This window comes from Neovison vison, chromosome 9, assembly GCF_020171115.1.
Source record: "Neovison vison isolate M4711 chromosome 9, ASM_NN_V1, whole genome shotgun sequence".
NCBI lineage: Eukaryota > Metazoa > Chordata > Mammalia > Carnivora > Mustelidae > Neogale > Neogale vison.
The window spans coordinates 17,466,085-17,482,990 of record NC_058099.1 but is presented as its reverse complement, the minus strand read 5'-3'; the positions used below and the strand labels follow the sequence as shown (position 1 = coordinate 17,482,990).

The 16,906-nt window shown below is 53.5% G+C and overlaps 1 protein-coding gene across 1 annotated transcript in view; it reads left to right on the top strand.

Moving 5' to 3' along the window:
• PAPPA (pappalysin 1) overlaps positions 1-16,906 on the top strand; it is a 235,416-nt gene that overhangs the window by 198,403 nt on the left and 20,107 nt on the right. The window contains exons 18-20 of the mRNA XM_044265042.1: positions 2,187-2,334; positions 7,353-7,462; positions 16,336-16,407. Of these exons, the coding sequence (XP_044120977.1) occupies positions 2,187-2,334; positions 7,353-7,462; positions 16,336-16,407 (330 nt within the window). The remainder of the gene's footprint in view (positions 1-2,186; positions 2,335-7,352; positions 7,463-16,335; positions 16,408-16,906) is intronic.

The window sequence follows — 16,906 nt, the reverse complement described above, 5'->3', positions numbered from 1 at the left end:
ATAGACCCAGGCCAAGGCTCCAGGAAATTGGGGTCAATTTCCTATTCCCCCGAGGGCCCAGCAGAATCATGGGGCCTGGGGCCTGGGGCTCCAGGAGGGAGAGTCGCTTCTCTGAAGCCGCATGAAGTGGCCTGAACTCTCCCTGAGCTCTCGCAGAACCTCCGGGGGAGGACTGTGTAAGATGTCCCACAGCTTCCCGCTCGGGATGGACCACCCTTGTCCCGCGGCCACCGAGGCCCCCGCCGCAGACGGACAGGCGCGCGAGAGGCCCGAAGAGGGCCCCCCTTTCCCTTCGGAACCCTGTCTCCTTGCAGCTGTTTTCTCAGGGCAGCTTCCGCCTCATCAGCCCTGTCGGCGGGCTGATTCACTTCCTCCTGCGTGCACTGGTTCTCCTAGTCCCGTGTCCCCCCGTGTCACCCCCTGCTCGCTCACGCGTGTGTCTCGTCACCCACACGTTCGTTTCTGCTCTTGCTTACGGAGCAGTCTCTGTCCATGACCCCCTGCCTGCTCACCCCGTCTTCTGTTAAGCGGTTCTTGAGGGAACACAAACACCTACCGAGTGATGAGTGAGTGGACCGGGGGGTCGGGACCTGTCATGCGCTGTGGCCCTGAGGATGTGGGGCCAAGGGGGCACTGTCTGGGGCCTTGAGCAGTTGGTCCTCTAGGTGGGAATGGATGGGAAACAGAGAGGCAGGGCGTGTAGAGACCTGACGGGTGCACCGTGCGGTGCACCCTAGCAGGACTAGGACGGGGTCCTCTGCGCCAGGCAGGGGGTCTGGGCGGGGAGGGAACCCAGCAGCCAGGAGGAGCGGGTGTGCGGAAGCATGGTGGCAGGGGATCACCTGGGGTGCACTTAAGAGTGTAGGTGGTTTAAGCCGACGTTCAAGGTTGGTGGTGGTGCTGTAGGGAGCAAAGCCATGGAGAGGGAGCCAGAGTTCAGGCCCTGCAGGCTCTGGAGGCCAGCCACGGGACTTTGGATGGAAGCTGCGGGGCATGGGAGCCAAGGCATAGATAGGCATAGATATTCGTCCTGGTGGAGCACAGTCAGCGACTCCTATAGAGTTTCTCTGCTTATCTGAAAAGCTTGACAGAGGGAGAGAATAGACAGCTTGTTCTGCAGTGGAGGGCCCCCGTCCGGATACCGCCCAGCGTTCTCCATTCTCAGGGGGCTGAGTCCAAACTCCATACGCTGACAGTGAAGGCCCCACCGTGCATCTGCCCTACCAGCTCCTCCTCCCTTGGTTCGCAAGCCAAGAGCCCCTGGGAAGCTCTCTGCTGCTCACTATACTTCCTTGCATTTGCCCATGCCCTTTGGCCTTCCAGAAAGGTCTTCCTATCCCTGTTCCGTCTGTGATTCTGTGCATCCTTGAAAACCCTTTTTCCATTTAGCACCTCCTCTACGGGGCCTCTCTGCTTGCCCCTGACAACCCATTACTCTCCCCGTGACCTCCCAGCCCAGCACTGATCCCCGTCGTATTGACGTGGCTGGCTTGCTGCTCACGTGACTGTCTTTCTCACGCAAGCCCGTACTTGACTCCGATACGGCTCACTTGACTTTTGAACCCCACAGAGCCGGGCACAGACTGGGCACCAAGAAGTGGTCCTTGGATTCAGGGGCCGTTCTAAAGTATCTGCAGAGCGAGACCTCCCATTAGAAACCCAGACTCTGGAAGTAGGCTCAGAGCGAGGACTGAGCCTGTGCATTGCGTGTGCCTACTGCCTTGCACAAGACGGAGAAACTGTGTAATGCCTGTTCTAAAGAACTGGGGGGAGGGGCACTGAGACAGCTCCAAGACCCATGTTCTTATCTACTGTATGAGCTGGGGTGCGTTTGGGTGTGTTTGGTCACCTTCCATCTCAGTTAAAAAAAAAAAAAAATCAACACAGAAATCCCTCTGATTAAAATCTCTGAAAGAGCTCGAAGCTAGGGTTCAGGAAACATGGGAGTTAGGCTTCCTGGAGAGCTCTGGGCACGTTTCCTGCCTTGAGTCCTCAGTTTCCCCATCTGTCAAGCAGAAATGTTAACAGTATCTCTATTTTTGGGTGATTGGGTTTCTAGCTAACACTTGCAGAGCTCTGGGGAGATGAGGAACGGTTTCCTCTGTTACTCTGAGGGGCTGATTACGGTGAGGGTGGCAGTCCCTCCGGTTCGCGCTGACTGTTCTTCTGTGGTCTGTGCTGCTCAGGGACGCGGGAGCAACATCATCCACTGCCGGAAAGATGGCACCTGGAGTGGCTCCTTCCACATCTGCCAGGAGATGCAAGGCCAGTGCTCGGCCCCGGACCAGCTCAACGGCAACCTCAAACTGCAGTGCCCGGAAGGCTATGCCATAGGTACGGTGGGCGCGTGAGGGCGGCGGGGAGGCACGGGTCCTTCTCGAGCCTGGGGCCGGTGCTTCGCTGGGTGACGGGGCACCACTCCTGATGCCCTGTAGGAGGGAGACAGAGATGAAGGAGACTAGGTCCTGTGCTCCCAGAAAGAGAGTTGAGGGTACACGTGTTGGAGAAGAAATTTCGGGGAGTGTGGAGAGTCCCACGGGAGCACAGAAGAGCCGACCGCTGTGTCGGGGGACCTAGAAGGTTCCCAGGGGAAGGGACGCTTCTATAGGGATTGGAAAGAGCTTGTTGGGCAGGACATGGGCTTCCAGACAAAGAGCCATGCGGCGTGGAGGGGAGGAGCTGCGAAAGCACACACACCCTGTGTCAGAAAGCAGTGGTGGTCCCCAGTTCATCTTAAATTGTGCGTCCTACTAATCCTTCATGAGTACCTACAGCAGGTTAGGTCCTGCAGCCAGCACTTGAGAGGCACCTTCTCATATCTGCTCAACGACCTATGACAGATGAGGAGATGGGCACGTGAAGGGATAACAGAGCCTCCCCGAAGCCAGACAGCTCTCCTACTCTGGAGCCCCGGTTCTTCCCCTGGCATCTCAGTGGCCTCCCACTGGGAGCATAAAGAATATGTTCAGACTGCTCTTTGTGTGGTGACAGGCTAGCTCACAGAGTGCCCACAGTGAGGGGAGACAACCTGGGATTTGATGCCAGGGATTTGCCTGGTTGAAACCAGGCATCTGGACAGAGGCATTAATCACAGGCTCCGAGGCTTTCTGGGGGAACTGGGCGTGCATTGAGTCTGACCTCAGTGGAGGGCAATGGTGCTGACCTCTTGGGCTGATTCCCTAATTGACCATGATGAAAAGCCCAGGGAATTGGATGTTCTTTCTCATGGCCAGCGTGATTTATGGGATAATCACCAGGGATGTCTGGAGCGGGAGGTTATCATGCACACACTCACTCCCAGTCACACGGAGCCAACAAGTTCTGCATCCAGCAAAACGGGAGCTGTCACTTCTTGTCCAGAAGCAAGGCCTGTGCTTGGGGAGAGGAGGTGTAGGGGGCCCCTGACCACCTCCTTTCAAAGATGGAAACGTAGAACCTGAGAGCACACATGCATTCTTCACCTAAAAGCTGACCAGGAATCGGTGCTCCTGCATTGAGCCCAGAGCACCAGCTCCTGTGTGGGTGAGAAAAAACCCACACAGAGTGCAAGGTTGCTCTCTCTGATGATTCAGAAGGGACTTCAGGTTCCTACAGAGCCACCATCTGAAGGACCCTGGCCCAATGTTTGCAGAGAAGGGTTATCTTGCGTGATCTGCCAATATAGGCATTCTAGAAGTTTGGGGCAGCGGGTGTAGCAATGGTCAGTAACATTGGATGCTCTATCCCAAAGCCAATGCTTTCTTCTGCCATCATTCCTGACAGGTGGTTCTAGACACTTAGGTCTGTGATAGGGTCCCTGCCCCCAACTCAGCCAGGATACACAAGTGACTATTCAGTTACACTCATGACTGGTATTAAGTGTTCCTGGGAGGGAAAATTTTGATTAACTGACTTCTATTTAAAAGAAAAAAAGAAAGTTTTAAAAACAGACTTCCTGCCTGTCTACCTCCACGGATATACTCAAATATATTCACATATGCAAAAATAAACACAAGCACAAATGTTTAATAACCAAACAGACCCAAATACATGCAGCATAAACTCATGCCTAGCATGTACACATCAGCCAAATACTGCACAAACATATCACCTAACACACACACACACACACACACAGACACACACACACATGTGTGACATAGAGTCACACACATCACAAGCACAGAGGCATCTGAGGCCCTGAAACATGTTACATAGGCAGGAAGGTGCCCAGATACGCTGTGGGGCCCCCGGGTGCGTACCACGCCCTCACAATCTCGCAGCACACGGCCCTGCTCTCCTCTAGCCCAGCGAGACAGAGGCACACGTATGGCCCGAGCATCCCTTTGCCCACTGAGCTTTCTCAAAGTCAAGCAGGAAGGGAAAGAAGTCAGTACGACACAGGAGCCTCGATGTCCTTCCCTTCCCTGTGCCCATGTCCCATTGCCAGACAGATGTCCCTCTTATGAATATGGCAATCCATGCATGGTAGCAGGCCACTGGGGAAGGTGGCAAAGGTGGTTGCTAAGAGGGAAAAGGTACTGTGGGACGCTGGGAGGGAAGGAGGGAAAACAGGTTTCCCTCCTAACCTCCAGGTCCCTCCCCTTCGTCACCTCCAAAGACCCCCAGATCAGAAGCCCAGGCTGGGCCCTTCCCTGTGCACAGCCCCCCTCACCAAGGAGGGGATTTGACCCAAGGCCTTATAATCGGGGTGAAGTCCCTTCATGTGGGCTCAGAGGCTGGAGGACACATTCTGGAGCCGCCCAGAGCAGTCCCCTCTGGGCTCCTCCCCTGGGCAGCACAGGCCAGCTTCTGTGGGAACCGAGAGCACTCAGAAAGTTGCTACTGCCCCCTCCCCACCCCCGGGGCTGCCACACTCCCTCCTTCTCCCAGGGAAGGAGAGGCAGGGGCCCAGTGAGATCACCCTCTGTAATGATGCCAGTTCCTGCTCATATATCACAACAGGGCAGCCTGGTCCTAAAGCCCCAGCCCTGTGTGTGTGTGTGGGGTCGGGGGAGAGTGCAGGGGAGGGAGCTGCGGGGAAGGGGAAGGGGAAAGGGGCATGGGACCGCTGCTGAGCAGACCAGGGATGGCCGCTTGCATTGACCATATTTTCCCCTTTGTTCCTCTCCTGGGAGAAGAGAGCCTTTGGTTTTTCCTCACAGGCTACCTCCTGCTTTTGCAAAAGAGGATTTTATCATCACAGCCTTGTTTCTACCTCGCTCCCTAAATACTCCTTTAGAACTGATCTCATGATAAACACGCAGCACTGATTTTCTCCAGCTGCTTCGTGACTCCCCCCGCCTTATTCCCATCACTCATCTTTTCGGTGTTTTTGCAGTGCTCCCCACCCCTGCCGCCTCATTTCTTTTCCTCCCTCTATCTTCCTTTCTCTTTCCTCTGTTGGGCTCCCCTGTATCCACTGCCGGGCTCAGAAGGCAGAGGGACGTGGGTTTTAATTCATGGGGTCCTAGTTGCCTGCTTTGTAGCCTGAGCTCTGTGCACATCTCTAACCTGAGACATGGGTGTGAAGGCAACCTGTCACACAGAGCAGGGGATTCAAGAGAATGAGTGACATATGAAAACCACCTGCAGGGCGAGGGGTCTGGCCCCCACCTTCTGGGCTCGGGCGCCCTATGTTTAAAGTGAAGAGGTTTTAAACACTGTCCTAGGCCTGCCACTCCACCCCCGTCCTTCTTCAGTCCTGGAGAGTCTCTCAGAGGCCAAGATGGCAACAAGCAGGGCCCTCGTAGATAGCGTATGTGTGGCGGGGGTGGGTATACACATAGACATCACACACACACGCACACATGCGTGAGCCTGGAAGGGAACCTTTGAATGGCTCCTGGAATCAAGCTGGCTGTCTCTTGGGACTCACTTCGTGTTCAGGGGTGGTCCTGGCATTCAGGCAAGGGAACGGCCTCCTTAGGGCCTTGGTCAGATTCTGCCACATCCGTCCTTTGCCCACAGGAATGAGCATGGCTTGAGAGTCCTGGGGACACCTCATGGGATAGGGTTGATTCTCAGGAGACTTCACAGTGTGTGAGGGCAGGGTGGAGAGTGAATGCACCAAATTACAGTCAACTTGCCAGCCCACAGCTTAAAGTTGCTGTGCCTTTCAAGGGCTGCTGTGTACCCGCCTGTCCCCGCTTATCATCAATGCCTTCATTCTTCCATTTCTTTATCCAAGATGCAGTCTTGCATTCATTCACTCCCCCATCAGGGTACGCATGTCCTCCTGCGCATTCACCCACCCCTCAGTCCCTTGTCCACAGATGCATTCTCTTGCTCCCTGTCTCTCTCACTCGTTTCACAAATGCTTGCTGCCCTGCATGGTGCCGGGCTCTGGGTGGAGTACAGGGAGCACAGAGAGGGCTGGCTTCAGGAATTTACAGTCTGGCAGGGGAAGAGAGCCATCGATACAACCCTCCCCAAGCCCGTGGGAAGGGGCTAGTGCCCTGTGACAGGGCCTGGTCTATCAGGAAAGCTGGGAGGGCTCCTCGGAGCAGGCACTTGGCAGCACTTGGGTGGAGGTCTGAGGGATCATTAATAGTGCATTAGTTGAAGAAGAGTAGGAAGGGCCTAAAAGCACCGGGGAGGCATGTGTGGAAGCATCGCACAAGCAGGAAGTGAGGGGCTGGGGGGCTGATGCTTCCTGCACCGTCCCTGCGTGTCAGGCACCGGGCCAGGCTCACAAATGAGTCCCCCTCATCCCTGTCCATCTGGGGCATCACTGTAACCGTGGGAAGGCAGGCACAGGGAGGGCGTAAAGCCAGCCCTGAGAGACTCATCATTGCTGAACACTGCTCTCACTCAGGCGCAAAGATCAGGGCAGGCTTCTAGGAAGATGTGAAGTGGGCCATGAAGAACTGATAGGATTTGACCTTGAGAAGGCAGATGGGGGTGATTCTGGGGAAGGGGTGAATGGGAGCAGAAACAGAGGAAAGGGGTTGTGGGACTCAGGTGGCAAACCTACGGCAATCTAGCTGGACCACCCAAAGCGTGAAGATGGTTAGTGGGAGATGAAACTGACTAGACCATGGCAGCCCCTGCATGTTGGGCGAAGGGGATTACGTTTTGTCTGGCTTTCGGGGAACCTTGGAAATGTTCTCAAGCAGAGGAGGGGCGTGAGCAAAAGGAGTTCACGGCCGACAAACACGGCAATGGGTGCGGCCTAGACTGGAGACCAGGACAGAGTCGGAGAGAACAAAGGCTGCCCCTTTGGGAGTTTGCTTCTTTCCACTGTCCTCAAGGCCATGGTGGCCTGGCCCACAGGGGACCAGGAGCAGGAGAACCCGCGCTGTGCGAGAGCAGCCCATGGGCATCGGGGGATTGTGGGCTGAGCTGTGGCCTCACACTGTGCTTGCCCTTAGGGTCAGAGTGCGTCACCTCGTGCCTGGACCACAACAGCGAGTCCATCATCCTGCCAGTGAACGTGACCGTACGGGACATCCCGCACTGGCTGAACCCCACACGGGTAGAGGTGAGTGACAGGGCCGACCCTGGTGGTTCGGGGAGGGAAACGACCCCCTTGGACACTTACTATGCCCTGGTCCTGAATTCGTCCTTTCACACATGATGCGTGTTACGAGTCACTGACTCATCACATCTGTTCTGGGGGGGGGGCGGGGGGAGGGCTCTGTCCACCATCATTTCTCCAGGCCTCCAGCATGTCACACTTCCCCTTGACCAGGACTGTGCAAAGGACCTTTTATTTACTGTTCTACTGAATCCTGATGGCAGGCTAGGAATAAGAGGACTCTTGTCCCCAGTTTAGAGGCGAGGGCACCGAGGCACCAAGAACACACAGAAAAACCTGTCTGTCTGACCGGGTCACAAACCCCTGTCTGTCTGACCAGCCCTGTATCTGTGACTATAGTGCGATCTGGCTTCTCCAGACCAGCTCTTAGAAGGCCCTCCACGTGCTATGGCCTAGATTTCTGGTATCCTCCCTGCTCTACTTGTTTGATGGGAAGCAACTAATAATGATCTGGGGAACGCGTAACTCCCACTGCTTAGGAAGCACCCACTGTGTTCCCGTGCCCAGCACTCAACACACGAGATAGTATTTAAGCCCCAGAATTATTGTACGGAGCAAGGGACATCGCCTGCAGTCCCTGCTTGGGGACACGGAGATCTTAGGAGTGAGTGACGGGCCCCAGCGCGAAGGCTCGGGCCCAAGCCTGAGTCCAAAGGGAGTGCTTCTCCCGCAGAGTCAAGCTGGCGTGGCCCTGGCCAGAGACCTTACAGGCTGTGCCTCTCGGCATCTGCTGTCCTTGCCCAGGTCCAGCTGGGGGCTGGCCACTCCCCCGGGTCTGCATGTCACCTGGTCCATCCGTGACCCTGTGGGTGAAGCAGAACCCCACTCTTGTCCTCAAAGGCAGTGTGGACCCTGGGCCTCATGTACCCATTCTGGGCACTGGCTCAACCTGGAGAAAGTGAAAGAGGGAAGCAGGGCACGCAGGGCACTGTTCAGCGATGTCCCTGTCGGCCAGCCTTTCTGCCTGGGGTGCGGGGGTGGGGGGCCTCGCTGTATGCCCTCCTGCTGCGGATCGCGCTCCGGATAGCCAGGCAGAACCCGATACGAGGTGTACTGTTTCTCAAATGAGCTGAGGGCATGATCGCGAGGGCTTACTCAGCACTGGCCCATGGCGCTGGCGCTGGTCTTGGACACCCACTCCGCCCCCCTGTGCACCCCAGCATTCTTCTTCCCTCCTCTCCCCTTCCTCCTTCTCCCCGACGGTTCTCTGCCCCATCTGCCACTCTAGCCCCTGTTGCCTGCTTCTGTCTCCACCCTGTTTCTCTGTCCCCTCTCCTAAGACCCCGATCCCCTTGTCCCGCATGCCGCCCACCCATACTCTTTCCCCTCTGTCTGCCCCTGACTCTCCCGTGCATTCCCTACACAGTGCTGTTTCCCCAACCTCGCGCTGCTCGTCTGTTTTCTGCCTTCGGCGCGCCTTACCCCACTGCTAACCCAGAGACCCACACAGACTCTCACTGAATAACCCCGGTGAATGCTGGCGTGCTGTCCATACCCATGTCAGAAGCTCAAGGAAGTTGGAGATCAAGTATAAGCCCCTTATTGTACAGGCAGAGAAACTGAGGAACGGGGAGCGAGGGGGTTAGGCCAGGGTCGCCCAGGAAGCAGAGCCAGGACTGTGCCACGCCTTGGCTCCATTCCCCTCCCTCTCCCCTGCCCTGCTTCCATATACCCGAAGGCAGGGACATCACACTCCTACACAGAGCAGACACAGGAGACCTCCCTCATACCCCAGTACTGGAGGTCTTCTCTGCCTGGGACTCAGACCAGTTTCCCCTGGCCCAGCTCCCACTCAGGCCTTTTCTCTGCCCCCTGGATGCATTCCTGCCCTTCCCTCTGCGAGCCCTGGGCACTAAAGAGTTCAGTTATAATTCACTGTGAAATAAATCCAGGGATTGGAAAGCCCGCGAGCCCCCCTTCCCCAATTGCCCACCCGCCGCCTGCCCGTCCCAGCCCCCACCCAGTTCCCTGGTCTGCCGACCCTTTATTGATGCCGGCCTACGGAGAGAGCCATAACGAGGTTCAGACCTCCACCGGTCTCCGGAGGCCTCATTATCCAGGAGGAAAAAAATGTGGTAGAAACAGGGAGGAGGGTGAAGGGCAGAGATTGATGATTTCCAGGAATAAGGCAGAAAAGCTGGCCTCTGCTGCACCCTTGCCCCCTTGGGTGGTGAGAGCTGGGCAGAAACAGAGTGGCTAGAGCGGCCAGAGCAGGCGCAGCCAGGCCAGGCCAGAGCAGAGGCCTGGGGCCGGGCGGGGGCAGGGGAGTCCTATGTTCTTAGGCCTGCCTCCCACCGGGGCCAGGCCCGCAGGGGTGGGAAGGCACAGGGGTGGGGGCCAGCTGGGCTCTAGCTCCCCTTACCTTTGTCCCCAGGGAAGGAAGTACGGGGTCAGAGCTGACATTTCCTGGATGCCGTCTGTGAATCTGGCACTGGGTCATGCTTCCTGCACACACACGGCCCACACCCCGTGAGTGGGTTTCAGTCTCTCCCCGGTTTACAGGGGAGGAAGTGGAACCTCAGCGAGGGGAGCCCCTTGCCTGAGAGGAAGGGAAGGGAGCCCCTGGGCAGTCTCATGGGCAGCTGTTCCCAGCTGCCTGTGCAGTTTCTGCGGGACGTAGGACAATAATAATAAAAACCGACTGTTCACTGACCGCTTACCAGGGAGCATGCTGTGGGATAGTTCACCGCCGGCTCTCTGCGCTCCCCCCTGCACCCCCTCCCGACCCCACCCCCAGAACACAGCCACCATCTAGGACTCTAACGTGTAGCATTGGCCAATTACCATGGTGTCAATATTCCCCCCATGGCAGATGTCCAGGTTCCCAAGTTGCCCTCACTGCACACACAGCTGGGACAGGGCAGGCACCGCTGCCTCTCCTGGGCCCACGGGAGCCGGCCGAAGCCCGCAGTGGCACGTGTCACACGACAGCCTCTGTTTAAAGTACTTTGCACGCATCGGCCTATGTGACGAGAGCAACACCTACTTAGATGAGTGGGAGATGGACACTGAGATCCCGTGCCGTGATGAGCGCCGCATGATGGTGACCTTTGAGCAGGCCCAAGGTCCTCTTACCACGGTGCTCCCCTTGGTGCCTAGCCCGCGGTGGGTGCTCACCAAATACTTAGGGCTGCGGGGTCAAGTGACCAAGGTCCTCATTCAGGCGCAGGCATGTTCTTGCTGTCTGTCCTTGGGCAAATCCTATCACGGCTATGCAGTTTGCCTATCTGTGGAAGGAGAGATAGGCCTGGATCAAGAGTCCCAAAGTCAGATACCCACGGGAACCGGGCTGGTGGGATCAGTGCGTGAAGCAGGCCTGGGGTGTCATTCTGTAGATCACACACCTAGGCATATTATTGATAATAGTAGCAGGATTTACTAGACATATTTCAGACACTTAAAATATAATACAAACACCCCTGTGTGTTATAATACAAACACCCAACTTAAGAAATGACTCTCTAAATTTTCTTCTTACTGAGACTTAATGCACATGCTGATCTTACGTGTAAGGTTGGATCAGTGTTTATGTTTGTGGCCACTCCTGAAACCAGTCCCCAGTCCCTCTGGCTCCCCAGAGGTCATTCCCTCCCCATGCCAGGTAATGGTTGTGCCCCCAAGATCATGTCTATTGGGCTGGCTTTTTTTTTTTTTAATTGAGGTATAACTGACATATAAAATTATATTAGGTTCAGGTGTACTAAAATTTTTAGGCTTAATTTCATAAAGAAAAACACTCTGTCCCTTTATTTTTTTCAAAGTTCTCCCCCTTTGAAAGCGCCCACTCCCCCGACCCCCATCGCCCCACATGCACTGTTGGGAGCAATAGGGACATGGAGAAATCTTCCTCACATCTCATAAGGGATATGATACAAACTCAGTGACAGATGGCAATATCTCTCGGGCTCCAAGCTGGAGAGACTGCAGGGAAAGGTGGAGACAGCGGTGAACTCTGGGAAGCACATCCTGTTTCCCAAGAGGGCAGCTCGAGCCCCGTGTGGCAGTGTGGAAATGTGTGCTTAGTATGGCTAGAGTCCCCACTTTGTCTTGAATATAAGAAATATGGAGTCTTTAAAATATAAAATCTCTAATTTTTTTTTAAGTATTGGCAAATAATTTTGACGCCTGTCAAGCACACTGTGTGCCAGACTGAACATTTCTGTGGGTTGTGTAGCCTGGAAGCTGTTGGCTTGCAACCTTTGAATGAGGCAGACTCCTAGCCCCGGCATCTGGAATTCAGGGTAGCAGCTTCTCCGTCACCAGCTCCAAGGGAGTACCCCAGTCTCCCCTGTATCTCAACTTATTCACAGCAAAAGCAGCTCGCGGCCTCAGAGGCTTATGATTCCTCTAGGCATCTGGGACCTTGGATTTTATAATGGCTTCCGGGAAGAGGATGAAAGCAGGGAGGAAAGAGAGGAGAAGAAGAAGAAAGGGAGGGAGGTACTTAAGGGGGGGAAAAAAGGAAGTCACCATTTACTGAGTACCTATGATAAGTGGGCACCGATAGGCAGGTCCAAATGCTACTTCACTTTGTCTCTACCATACTCCAATGAGATCAACAGTATCACCATTTTATACACGAAGAAGCTGAAGTTCTCACTGGGTGTTCACTGCCCAGTTCATGTAGCTAATACATCTGAAGCAGAATTTGAACCCAGGGCTAATTCTCCTGCATTTCGTCTTGCAAGGTAACCACCTTCTATATTATAAATCATAATGTGACACTTGCAGATAAAGGGTGCAGAATTCATTCCTTGAAAGGAAGGCCGCCCCATGGAATGCCCTGTCAAGGGTCTGGAGTCAGAGGTCGAAGGGTTCTGAGTGATCATGGAGTCCAGTCTATCCGAGGTATAGAGGCAAGACAGCGTGTGCCCTGCAGGTGAAGCCCATGCCGGAGAGATGGGTCCGGAAGCCAGTGAGATCTCTCATTCAGTCATTTGGTCACTGGTTCATTCACTCACTCAGAAACACTGATGAGGTCCTTCTAAACAGCAGGCATTCTTTAAGCACAAGGCATTCAGGCTGAAGAGTGCCTGGGCTTTTCAAAGATTTTATTTATTTATTTGACAGAGATCACAAGTAGGCAGAGAGGCAGGCAGAGAGAGAGGGGGAAGCAGGCTCCCCGGGGAGCAGAGAGCCCGATGCGGGGCTCCATCCCAGGACCCTGGGACCATGATCTGAGCCGGAGGCAGAGGCTTTAACCCACTGAGCCACCCAGGCGCCCCGAGTGCCTAGGCTTTTAAAGAAATCCCGAAGCTCTCTATGTGATAATGAATGGCAAACATAAGTTAAACGATATCATTCATTCACCGAAAGCCCTACACATCAAGGGGAGGATTAAGGAGAAAAGAGGGCTCATCGTAGACGGCATCTGAAGGGGTGTTCAATCTGAGTCTTAGGATGGGGAGGCTCTCTTATGATGCTTTCTCACATGTCTTAAACTCTCCCTGGGACCGCATCTTCCCTGGGATTCATCCTGGAATCTTGGAGACACTCTGCCCACTCCCAGCCCCCTGCCTACTTTCCTCTGAAAGCCCTTCCACCTTCCTGAAGGTCTTTGGTCTTTCCATCAGGCCAGAGAGTAAACTATTTTATATTTCTAGTTTTGGGGGCTAGGGGAATGTGAAGGAGAGCGTAGGGTTTAAATACAGATCTGGTAATCAGGGAGCTGCGGGCCTACTTCCCGATGGTCCTTGCCTATGTGCATGGCTTAGAGCAGGTTGGTCAATGCTCTGCAGTCCGTTTCCTCCCGTGTAACCCAGACTCAAAAATAGTACCTCTCCTGTAGTTAGGGTAAGAATTAAATAAAGATCTGAGGCCAGGGCGTGTGCGGATGAGGATGAGGATAATGACGACAGGGTTGGTGCCGGAGCTGTGATGGTGATGAAGATGATGGTGGTGGTGGCAATGGCGATGCTGACGGTCACTGCAGCCGGGAAGAAAGGACAATGTATTCTTCTTAGGCACCACGGCAGGAAACGAAAGCCGCCTTACAAAACCTGGCCTGAAAGCACTCTCACTGGGCTAGAGGTCTCCCTGGCTGACATTGGAGGGCCCCCACTGGGGATCTCCCAGTCTGCGGTGTAAACAGCCTAGCAGCTCTCGCTGCTTGCCCTCTTCCAATTCTGGTCACATACAGAGGGGCCCTGTAGTGAGACAGGTAGGGTGTGCAGCCCTAAGGAATAGTGGAAAATCCAAAAGCCTTGGAAAGATCAACAGGCTCATGCGGATAGTATAAAAGTCCTTTCTCTGAACTCACGTCCAGGTAAACCTCAGCTGACAGAGCCTTGTACAGCCACACCACAACACTCCTACAGGCGGATTAAATTAGCTCTCTCGGATAAACAGGGGGAGGGATGGGCATCAACTCCCTTGTGGATCCCGACCCTGCTGTGTTCGATTACTTGAGCCATTACCAAGGGCCCCTCCAGCACCCCTGGGTTTTGGCTGGGGACAGACTCTCAGACCCAAAGATGAAATCCTGGGTCAGGTCTCACAGAGGATGAAAGCAGGTGATTCTCTCCACCTCTGGCCCTGTGGCTGGGAAGCAGAGGGCACCAGAGTAGCTAAGCTGGAAGAAAGGAGCACCGGAAGCCACTCACACTCCTTCATCTGGTCAACATATACTTGTTTGCTCTGCTCCAGGCTGGATCCTGGGGAGACACAGAAATGTGTCAAACCCAGGTCCTCAGTTAATCAGTCCCGTACCATTTATCTCCGTGGATCATCACGACAAGCCCATGAGGTGATTTTCGGGACCCATTTCACAGACAGGAGAACCCAGCCTCAGAGTGGAAATTTACAAAGCAATTTCAAGTCGAATTGCATCCACACCTGACACAGCCCATGCCCAAGGTCTTTCCTGCATGTCACCTTGTCTAGGTGTACTGGGAAAAGGTAGAAAGGGGCAGGGCATAGTAGTGATGTAGTCTACGTAGTAGACTTCCCATGGCAAGACTGGTTGTCAGATCTTCAGCTTAGGTTGTTTGTTTAAGACTCTAATTCTGCCTGTGCTAAACCAGTCTTCTAGACACTGTGCTAGGCATGGTAAGGGCTCTTCTGATGGTCTAGAACCGAGGAAGACAAGTAAAGAAAACCCTGCCCGTTGATAAAAATCATCTCTATTTTGATCTGTCTCCATTCATTTATAACAAAAACATTTATGAGGCATCCTCCATGTGCCAGACATCATTCTAGGCATGGACGACCCAAGGGTGAACAACGGATGCTGTGTGGCAGAAAAGAAAGGCACCAACTCATCTTAGCCCGCCCTTGGAGTCACGTGATTCCCTTTGTTCCAAGCTCGCCAAGAAACTTAATTATGGTGGGGCTCCCATACAGGTCTGCCTTCGGGGAGAAACTGGGTTGGTCATGTGATTTTCCATATTCTGACCCATATAACTGTTCATTTCTTAATGAAAATTAATCAGCTGGCAGTCATCCAGGAGAGCAAGACCTGATCACATAGCCCTCTACGGCTGGTCCCTGACACTAACCTCTCATTGCAGATCTAAGCATTTGCCTCCAGGTTGTTTTCATTTTATTTTTTAAGGAAATCATTATAATTTTGGCATGACATGTAAGACATAGAGAAAGGAGCTTCTGGGAACATCACATTAGCCCCAGTCCTGATGCTATGTACCTTCCTCGTTTCATCTTTCTCTTTTCACCTCCTTTAAAAATTATCCTCCTATTGGATTTTATGTTATGAGCTTCCTTAAATAATTTCTAAAACGAGTGCTCGGTCTCGAGTCCTGGTTTCTTTAGGAAACAGCTATGGAGCCTGGAGTATTCCTTCTCCATATGACCCAAGATTCATGCCCAACTCACTGCATGGTAATGAGGAATAAATAAGATAATGCATAAAATAATTAGCACCACAAATGAACTCCATATATTTTGGTTGTCATTATCATAGTAACAATTATTATTATTAAAGGAGGTTATAAATAAAGACGTACATGCAAACCTAGATGCTCCAAGGGGGGTTGGGGAAGGCACCACAGGGGAAGGAAGTCATGAGCTGCCGAGCAAAAGAGAACTAAAGGTTCTCCAGGAGACAAAATGGGGAAGGGCATTTCAGTGAAGAAGAACAGCAAGGACAAGGTCACAGAGGTGTGGCAGTGTGGACAGTGTCAGGGAACTTAGAGTGGCCCATAGAGCATGGTGGAGGGTGGAGGCAAGAAAGGTTCTCTGTGTCTCCAAGGGTTCGAAACCCGGCCACTGCTCTCACACTGTAGTGCGTATCAGAGTCATCTGGCAGGCTTGTACTGCGGAGTCGTAGGCCCTGGCCTCAGAGATTTGGACGCATGAGATCCAAGGTGACTCTGAAGTATGTGCCTTCCTCCTGAGCTCCCACAGGGACCCCGATGAACGCGGTCCTCAGCACATGTGTAGGAAAACCCCGCTCCACACTCTTCTCCCTTCTCCCTGCTGCAGCCGTATGTATCCTCTGCCCTTCCTCCTTCTTCTCACCTTGTTCCTAACTCCACCCATGGATCAAACATCAGCCAAGAATCTCCTGAAGGGCCTTTCTGACCGCGTCTTCATCCCCCAGTTCTGCTTTTCTTCAGCCCTCATTCCTGCCAGGGAGATACAGGATCATACCTACAGCAAACACAAATACTTTTGTAATCTTATGGCTCCTGTTACTGCAAGTACAATCATCCATGGGCAAATTATCCATGTAAATGCCAGGGTGAAGACAGGACTTGGAAGATCCAAGAAGATGTGGGGTGGTTGCGTGGGGGGCCAGCAACGAGATGGCTTCCTCCCAGCCCCAAACCCATCTGACTGCTCTCTCCCTCTCTCTGCAGAGAGTTGTCTGCACGGCTGGTCTCAAGTGGTATCCTCATCCGGCCCTGATTCACTGTGTCAAAGGCTGTGAGGTGAGTCCCTAGAAGTGATCCTCTTGTTGTTAACATCCTGATCACTGGTCTTACATTGATCATGGCTTCCATTCACTTTGCCTACAAAGTGCTGTGAGTAGCCCTTTAATAGGCTGATTGAGCAATCGCATTTTATAGATGGGGGAGTTGAGGCACGGAGATATCAACAAACATACTCAGAAATACCTTTCATGGATAACAAAAGTAGGATTCCAAGGTGTTCCTGCTCCCTCAGCTTATGTTCAACATGATGCTGCCTGTGGGAGGGCGGGAGCGAGGCCATCCTGATTTTGCATCTATAACATACCACGCATTTGACCCAAATGATCAGATTTAATGTTTAAAGAACCATAGGAGGCTTTTTTCCCCCCCTTTCCAGTTCCTACTTTACTGCTGACCATTACTTGCAGGTCACTTCCTTTTGCCACACATTTCTCATTCACTCATTCTTCAACCCGGGAAGCAGTATGGCTACTTTAGACCCTACCACAGAGCTGAA